Raw genomic sequence first — 9,750 nt, forward strand, 5'->3', positions numbered from 1 at the left:
ATACAAAGGTATAACAGCAGTTTACGTGCACACCGGTTACATTACACAAGAACACATTCATTTTTGGTAGCTAGGAGAGATAGAGGGCCTCATTACGACCTCGGCGGTCTTTTTCAAAGACTGCTGAGGAACCGCCGTGCTGAAGACCGCCATTGCAGGCGGTTTGCTGCACAGCGTATTATGACTGCTGGCAGCCCTCCATCCTTTTTCGGACAGAGAGCCGCCAGCAGCCATACTGGCGGTCGGCGGGGAAGTGGAGGCTGATCCACCTCCACTGCCCGTCATCAGAACACCGCCCACCGAATCACATTCCATGATTCGGTGTGGCGGTGTTCTGGTGACGGGGAGCTGGCGGCAGAGCAGTCCCCATGTATCCCGTCCCCTCCCGGAGGATCAACGGACAAGGTAAGTTGATCGCCCGTTAGGGGAGGGGGTGGGGGAGTTTGTGTGTTGTGTGCGTGCATGGGGGTCTGCGTGTAAGTATGTAGAGGGGGTGTGTGAGTGCGTGTATGCATGCGGGGGGTTGTGTGTACGGGAAATGTGTGCGGTCGGTCAGCGTGCATGTCTGTTGTATGTGTGTAAGTATGTATTGTTGCAGTGTATGTGTGTGTGTTGGGGTGTGTGTCTGTGCATGGTGGGGGTGGCAAGGGGGTGTGTGTCTGTGCATGTTGGGGTGAGGGTGGGGAGGGGGTGTGTGTCTGTGCATGTTGGGGGAGGGGGTTCCTGCCACCTTTGGGGGCAGGGGGTATGAGGGGGGGACTCGGGGAGGGGGATGGTTGAGACCCCTATCAGTGCCAGGGAAGGAATTCCCTGGCACTGATAGTGCCTACCGCCATGGATTTCATGGTGGTTCCAAACCACCCGAAATCCATGGCGGTATGCATGGTCGTGATACCGCCGGTGGTCTGGTGACGGCCGCCGGGTTGGAGACCGAAGAATCCAGCACAGCGGTCAGAGTGGAGAAGCGGCGGATGACCATGGCGGTAACCGCCATGGTCATAATTCCATTTTTTTTCCCGCCAGCCTGTTGGCGGTATTACCGCCACTTCTCCCCCGACCACCAGAGTTGTAATAAGGGCCTAAGTGATTTGCCCAGAATCACACGATGTTGAGGCACCACTGAGACACGAACTGTGTTCCCCAGCTCCAAAGTCAGGAGCTTTGGCCATTAAGCCACTTTCTCTACCGTAGGTTTCTTTGTCTAGTGCATATTGGGGCAGTCTGGGAATAACTCCAAAATGGTGGAAAAGAAGTTGTGACTCCAGACCCAAGCACTTCACGGCCTCAAGCTAGATAGCAAAATGTATCTAGCCTTTGGATGTAAATTGGGCCTCTTCAAATAGAGTTCAGTTAGTAGGGGCAGCCATTTTCCTGACCCTGTAGAGCAAAGAAGCTAACACAAGGGTACCACAGTGAGAGAAGCAGCGTATCATAGGTCACAAAAGTGGAGCAAAGGCCATGACTTCCTCCTCTTTTCATTCATTGGTGTCATGGCTTTTGACAGTCCCCTCAAAGCTACTGCAACCTTGCAGATGTCATTTCCGCGCTGTCTAAAAGAGCGCTCAAATAGCACTGATTCCTATTTGAAGAGGCCCCACCTCAAATACCCTCCACATTCGCTGTCACAGGCGGAGAGCATTTCCCCATCAACCAATGGTCTACTGTGTATAATATCACAGTCACTCTGTAGGAATGAGGTAAAAACACTCCCAAGATGGTGGCCTTGTTGTGTCCTCTCTCGTGCAGCGACAGGCCTCGGAGGGTTGCTGTTGCACCTGGCATTCATCCACTACACTCCAAACCAAAACATGTAGGTAAAAGACATTGCCATTTACAATCCAAATAGCTCTAACTCTCACAAATGCGAGACCTATTGCATTGCAAATGCTTGTTTGTTTTCTTCTCCTCCACGTTGGGTGGTGGCTTATTAAATATCATAAACAACTTTCTTCACATTTAGCCAGTTTGTCATGTTCTATACATTTATTGCTTATACATTTGACGATTTGTATATCTTACAGCCTTGACAAAGTCACATTGGTGACAAAACATGTGTTGGCTGTCCATATAAACATCTGGAATGAAGATATATTTGTTATTTCCTCTGAATAAAAGAAGATAATTATACATGGACTGAAGAACAAATAGTATTTTTTGAAACACAGAAGACTTGCTAATACCATTGGGATCAGTCGAAGAGACATAATTTTTTAATTTTTCTCTTCGTGTTTCTTAACCTATAGTGTGCTATGGTTGTATTGTCTTTGAATTTATTATTTATCTACTTGTTGATAGTAGGGTAGGCAATCATTTAGCACCGTGGGTGGATCTCGGAAGTAGGAGGTTTACACCTCTGTATGTTTGGACACTTATGGAAGGTGCAACTTGTGTATATACCATTGCTACCATTTTGTGTTTATGCTTGCATTATAGTTTTTAGAAATGTTTGTGTTTGGTCAGTTTCCCTTGATGGCTGGGAGCCCAGGACTAAAAACGCAGGTGTGATGTGTCCACATTGTGTTTTGGGGCATTTCCTGTCGCGGGCACTAGGCCTACCCACGCTAGTGAGGTACCATTTTTATCGGGAGACTTGGGGGAACACAGAATAGCAAAACAAGTGTTATTGTCCCTTGTCTTTCTTTACATTTTTTTCTTCCAAATGTAAGACAGAGTGTACAAAATACGTCTATTTGAGAAATGCCCTGTAATTCACATGCTAGTATGGGCTCCCCGGAATTCAGAGATGTGCAAATATCCACTGCTTCTCAACACCTTATCTTGTGCCCATTTTGGAAATACAAAGGTTTTCTTGATACCTATTTTCACTATTTATATTTCACCAGATGAATTGCTGTATACCCGGTATAAAATGAAAACCCATTGCAAGGTGCAGCTCATTTATTGGCTCTGGGCACCTAGGGTTCTTGATGAACCTACAAGCTCTATATATCCCCGCAACCAGAGGAGCTCAGCAGACATAACGGTATATTGCTTAAAAAAATCTGACATTGCAGGAAAAAGTTACAGAGTAAAACATAGAGAAAAATTGCTGTTTTTGTCACCTCAATTTCAATATTTTTTTTTTCAGTTGTTATTTTCTGTAGGAAACCCTTGTAGGATCTACACAAATTACCCCTTGCTGAATTTAGAATATTGCCTACTTTTCAGAAATGTTTAGGTTTCTGGGATCCAGCATTGGTTTCACACCCATTTCAGTCACTGACTGTAAAGAGGCTGAAAGCACAAAACATCGTAAAAATGGGGTATGTCCCAGTAAAATGCCAAATTTGTGTTGAAAAATTGGGTTTTCTGATTCAAGTCTGCCTGTTCCTGAAAGCTGGGAAGTTGGTGATTTTAGCACCGCAACCCCTTTGTTGATGCCATTTCCAGGGGGGAAAACCACAAGCCTTCTTCTGCAGCCCTTTTTTACCCATTTAACAAAAGAATTTTTTTTGCTGTATTTTGGCTAATTTCTTGGTCTCTTCCTGGGGAACCTACAAACTCTGGGTACCTCAAGAACACCTAGGGTGTTGGGGGGGGGGGGGCGGGGGTATTTGGGAAGGATGCAAATTTGGTGTGGGTAGCTTATGTGGACAAAATATTATGAGGGCCAGGGAGGACATTGTAGTGTGTCATGGAGAGAGGGTCTCACTCACTGAACAAAAAACCTTTTCTGGTGTCCTGGTTACTCCTTGAGTCTACACTCCTCGTTAGAAGGAGATCATGAAAGGATAGTATGCTCTTACTCTGCCTGCTGCACCTTTACATTGAAAGTGCAATCGAGAATTTCTTCAGCGCACTTGTCTATATAGACAATTAATTGCTAATATATTTTTTTTATAGACTGTGTATTTAAACGTATTCAGTGTTTCTTTTTCTTAATTTAACAGGTGACATAAATGTAGTGATGAACGAAAAAGGCAAAGGAATTAAACATCACTTGTGCAGAAAGTGATGTAAAAAACAGTATGCCTCAGAATCTGTTCACTTGAAGGCTAATGCCTCGCCAAAATCCTTTTCTACAGCAGAAAACCCAAACTGCCAAATAAGGACTGTACTTGGCTCTTAGACATCAGATGATATACATTGAAGGCATGACACTGACATATTGAAGCAAGTTTGATGAGGTGCTCATTACGAAGGAAGAGCTAACCTGGTATCAGAAAGAACACACAGGACAGAAACCGTATGAATATCTAGAATGTGGCAACACATTTATTAGGCAGAGAAAGAGCAAGAGAGACATCAGAAACTTCATACTGGAGAAACACCATATTGATGGACTGACTGTGGCAAAGTGTTCTTTGCAATGAACGACCTAATGCAGCATCAGAGTATCCACGTCGAGGAGAAACCATATCAAAGTACAGAATGTAATAAAGTGTGTGGGCAGAAGACTAATCTAAATCAGCATCAAAAGATCCACACTGGGGAGAAACCGTATGAATTTACAGAATGTGACAAGGGATTTATTACCAATGGACACCTAACACAACATCAGACCGTCCACACTGGGGAGAAACCACATGAATGCAATGACTGTCACAAAGCATTTAAAACTAATAAACTGCTAAAACGACATCAGAAAATCCACACTGGGGAGAAACCATATCAATGTACAGAATGTGACAAGGCATTTATAACAAATGGAGAGCTGAAGCACCATCAAAATGTCCACACTGAGGAGAAACCATATAAATGTACTGTATGTAATAAAGTGTTCAGATGGAAATATAATCTAAAGCGTCATCGCAAAGTCCACACTGAGGAGAACCTGTATGAATGTACAGAATGTAATAAAGTATTCCGAAGCAAGACAAACCTAAAGCAGCATCAACAAATCCACACTGAGAAGAAACCGTATAAATGCAATGAATGTGACAAAGCACTTAAAACTAATATACAGCTAAAACGACATCAGACAATCCATACTGGGGAGAAACCGTATAAATGTACTGAATGTGATAAAGTGTTCAGAACGACGACAAGTTTAAGGCAGCATCAAAAAATCCACGCTGGTGAGAAACCGTATAAATGTACAGAATGTGACAAAGCATTTATTACTAATGGACACCTAACACAACATCAAAATGTCCACACTGGGGAGAAACGGTATAAATGCAATGACTGTGACAAAGCATTTAAAACTAATAGACAGCTAAAACAACATCGGAAAATCCACACTGGGGAGAAATCGTATAAATGCACAGAATGTGACAAAGAATTTATAACAAATGGAGAGCTGAGGCAGCATCAGAAAGTCCACACTGGGGGAACGGGAACACCATTCATTTGTGCTGAATGTGATAAGGCATTTATTAGAAAGTCATATCTAACGCAACATCAGAAACTCCACACCGGGGAGATACCCTATATATGCACAGAATGTAATTACGAGTTCCGAACAAAGAAGATTCTAAAACAGCATAAAAAAATCCATTCTGGTGAGAAACCCTATAAATGTACTGAATGCGACAAGGCATGTATTACCAAGGCAAACATAATTCAACATCAGAAAGTCCACACAAGAGAGAAACCATACCAAACCCAAACTAATGCAACATCAGACAGTCATCCCTTGTGGGACAACTCACCTTCACACAGGAACGACACCATAGCAGGCTTCAAAATCTACTCGCCCACTCGAAATAGGGAGTCAGATTTTATGAGGTCGTGCTGTTTTAAGGCTTGGTCCGTTCTGGGGAGTGAACTCAAGCTGGAAAGGAACTGGTGTTCTGTCCATTCGGAAATTGAATGAGATATAAAGATGCCTTTAAATCTTGTTTTTATCTTGACGCATTTGGTGTCTGTTCAAGGATCGAGTGCAAACTTCAGGTTGTCTTTTTACTAATTGTTGCTTGTCTTGGAAAATGGTGTTCACTTTTCTTTCTCTTACTACGTTTAGAGTTTTTTGTTAAGTGAGTTGTTGAACAATCATTGTGAAACAAAAGGCTGTGGGATGTCAGTTTTTTTTCTAACAACATTTAAATAGCTTGGAAATAGAAAGTAAAAATATTCAAAATGTTAGGAATTATGAAAGCACGTTTAAAAAATAAATAAATCAAAAGTGTGATGCAAACAAAGATTTAAATAGGAGCAAAATAAATCAGAACACTTTTACTTGGAGATTTGTAAATGACAAATATTTGCAAAAACTCCATTTCCAAATATTATTGTTTGTACACTGTTTAGTTTTATCATTAAAACTGCATGTCAGAGAGAAACTTTGTGGCCGTAACAATGGAAAATCTGCTGACCTCAAATAACTGTGTGCTACCACTCCTTGCTTTAGTTATGTATTTATTAAAAGCAGTGCTTTAAATGGGCCGGTACTCTCCGGTACTGAGTACCGGAACTTTTTTATTTTCAGAGGGAGAGTACCGGCATATCTCAAGAAAAACGTAATACTTTTAATTGGGGAGTACCGGCACTTCTCAGAAACAAGCAGGTACTCTGATAGAGAGTACCTGCACTTCTATTTTTCCATTTAAAGCACTGATTAAAAGTGATATTTTTTAAATATGATTTGAGAAACATTCCTGCCAGCCCTGCTGTCAACGAACAAAGAGGCACATCAGGGGTCAGGTATATCCTGTATGTGGCTAGATTTGTATTGCATATGGAGCAAAAGTTTATTAAATCAAACAAAATTGTTTTTTATATAGCAGGCATACCGAACTCGCGTATCTGAAGGTAGTTTCATAGTTAACAACGGCTCAATGAACTAAAATATTAGGCTTGCAGGTCTATTAACATTTTTATGATTTATCGAGGCCTGCGTTGGAATAACTGAATGTGGCCAAGCCATCATTACAAAGGGACTATTAATGCAGCATCCCAAAACCCACACTATGCATGTACAGAAGCCATAAATGTGACCAGTTGCTGATCAGATAGTCATTATGGGTAGAAACAACTATTTCTTGCAAAGCATTTTTTTCACAGGAGGATCCTAATGTGTGATCATGCATTCCAGAGAGAAACTGTATCTGTCTTCAGAGTGACAAGACATTCATTACAAAGGAATAGCTAACTCTTGGTCTGAAATTGTACACCAGGGAGAAACTATTTGAATATTATAAACATGAAAGAGCATTTCCTACCAAATGTTTTCTGATTAGGCATCAAAAAGGCCACCAGGTTTAAGATGTACTGGTTGTTAGGTCTTTCATTTGAAACAGTCCTCAGTTGCTATGTCAAAAGATCTACACCTGCTCACAGATACTGGAGGTGAAATACCTGAACAAGAGCTGGAACAGAAATAGTGGCAGTCATCGTAGGTGCGTAAGAATTAGTCAAGAAAAGGTCCCAACTTACCACAGAGGTGACAATATGCAAACTCCAGAGAACATCAAACCTGGACAGAATGCAAGTGTTCCCAGCTTACTGTGGTATTACAACTATTTTGACCACCTCGTGCTAAGACCTGGCTCTGACTCTTTACTCAGTTACGTGAGACCTGCAAGGTCTTCTAGGGCTCATATCCACAGTTTTGGGACATTTATGATAGTAAAATTGAGAGTTTGTTATCCAGGATCTTATCTTCTTGCTGTTTATCGTTGACAGTGTCTTTCTTTCATTAACTATTCTGCCTGGGAGAGGACAAGTTGAGTTTTGGGGGTTGTTTGGAACTCAGATGCCAATGGCCTTAGAGGATTGTAGTCCCCAAAGTATGTGTGCATGAGGTTTATGGTTTCATGCGGGACAGGAGCTGCCACCATTTGTACAGACTTTGCAGGACAGTTTGCTGGACAACCTGTGAATAAGAGGCCTCTACTTAGAGCAGTGATTACAATCTCCTATATCATATGTAGACAACAATTGTATTCTTTCTACTTCCGTACAGTGTATTTTCTTAACTTGCTGATCTGTAATAAAATGAACATTTGATGAAAGTACTGACTGCAATCTTAGATGTTTGAACACTGTAAACTTTCTTATACCGTACATTATATATTGTTATTTACTTATCTAAAGTGCTCAAATGTCCATTCAAGCTGTGCCCACACATTAGAAAAAAATACATAAATCTGTTTGCCTGAATAGGAAAAGACTAAGCAAAGGTTTCATCTCTGCATGAGCCTTGTTCCAAAAAGATAAACTCTGTGGCCCGCATTGGGGAAACATGGGAGTGGGTTAATGAGGAGACTCAAACAGAGGATTTATGTTTAGATGCCATGGACAGGGACTCAGGGTGTCAGCAATGTGTACCCCAACCCCTAGCCTCATAAATTGTGAGCACCTTGCAGATTGCCCCCCCCCTTACTTTAATCCAATGTGAGTAAATAGTCTAGTACCCCCCTTGGCATCCTTCAATGATGCAGATGTGGCAGAAATTACTTCAGTCTCGATCTTTTCTATAAATATATGATTGTTTTTATTTAGAGGGTTTTATAAAGCAAGAACACGACCCAAAAGAATTGGAGTACTATACATAGAAAATGATTGTGTTGCCTACATATGTACATGCAATACAAGTTTTAAACCATTAACATACCACGAGAGAGACATTGTATGAACTCTGTGCCCACATACTTAGATTGAGGTGGTCTACAATATCACTGCTGGGTGTGGTGATGGGCTAACACATCCAGTGATGTGTCCTGTTAAAGTTGACTAATGGTCACTAAGCAGCTTGACAAAGCCCTTTTCCTGGTTCCTGCTCCAGAGCCTACTATAATAAACTGTCATGACAAATGCGACAGCGCTGGACCACACTCCCGTCCGACCTGGTCTCCGACTGGGCTTCCACCTAGTAACCATGATAAAAACAAAATATTACTGAACTGAATGGGCCCATCTGGTGACTGAGGTGCCACAATGAGAAGAATACGAAGATGAATTCTCAGTCTATGAATAGACAGAAGGGGCAATTGACAGGTCATTGTTTCACCTTCCTGAAGACTTTTATTCGTGGCTAGAGACTATAAAAAAACTGGAAGCCTCTCTTCACTTATTTATGAAAGACTAACTGTTGTTAAATCCACAGTCTACAAGTCTTAATCTTGTGCTTCAAAGATTGTAAAAGAGGGAAGCATTCAGTGTGTCTCCCCGGCCCACTATTCACCAGTTACTAAACCACAAATAACTGTCCACAGTCTCAAGATAAGTTACATCTCTCATTGATACGGAAGAAGGACATGCTTCTAATACTACTGTTATATCTAGCACTGCGGAGCATCACATGAGTCTGGGCAATTAAAAAAAAAAAAAAGTTTTTATTGCTTTTCAAAGAATAACATGCATAGCCACATTCTGCAGTATACAGAATAGTAGTGACAAAGAAAAATGAATTGAATCGAACCAAAGTGCACAAACCTGAATAAGTGCTAGGCAGTAGTCACAAACTGAACCTTGGTAATGAATCAGACACAACATCAGAAGGAGGTTTTCACACTGAGAGTCAATAAGTAAGAAGAGAGAGGGCCCAGATATCCTTGGGACTGGGCGGCAGAGGGAGAAGTGAGGCGTAGAGTTCACTCGTGGTATCACAATAAATGAGTCGCGTGACCAGGATTTAGTGCTAGGTCTACTACTACTGTGCCAGAATACGGCAATGCCACATTTAGCTAATAAAAGCGCCATTGCCGCAAATCTTTTTTTGCTGAGCCAGAGGCTTGACATACCCCAGGAGTACCAGGAGAGGGTCAGGGTCAACAGCGTGCTCTAACCTAGTGGAAACAAGTGTGAATATACCGTGCCAGTAATCCTGTATAATGGTGCAGTTCCAAGTTAGATGAGCAAAGTTGG

The 9,750-nt window shown here is 41.8% G+C and overlaps 1 protein-coding gene across 6 annotated transcripts in view; it reads left to right on the forward strand.

The window, feature by feature from the left end:
* The window catches only part of LOC138295236 (zinc finger protein 665-like), a 39,169-nt gene extending 31,274 nt beyond the window's left edge, over positions 1-7,895 (forward strand). For 5 of the 6 annotated variants that reach the window (XM_069233425.1, XM_069233424.1, XM_069233426.1 and 2 more), the window contains one exon: positions 3,891-7,895. In XM_069233425.1, the coding sequence (XP_069089526.1) occupies positions 4,310-5,758 (1,449 nt within the window). In that variant the 5' untranslated portion in view covers positions 3,891-4,309 and the 3' untranslated portion in view covers positions 5,759-7,895. Of the gene's footprint in view, positions 1-2,480; positions 2,984-3,890 lie in introns of those variants that run through there. The other variant, XM_069233427.1, reaches the window with a different exon arrangement.
* The last annotated feature ends 1,855 nt before the right edge of the window (positions 7,896-9,750 follow it).

This window comes from Pleurodeles waltl, chromosome 5 (genome assembly GCF_031143425.1).
Source record: "Pleurodeles waltl isolate 20211129_DDA chromosome 5, aPleWal1.hap1.20221129, whole genome shotgun sequence".
In the NCBI taxonomy this organism is placed as follows: Eukaryota; Metazoa; Chordata; class Amphibia; order Caudata; family Salamandridae; genus Pleurodeles; species Pleurodeles waltl.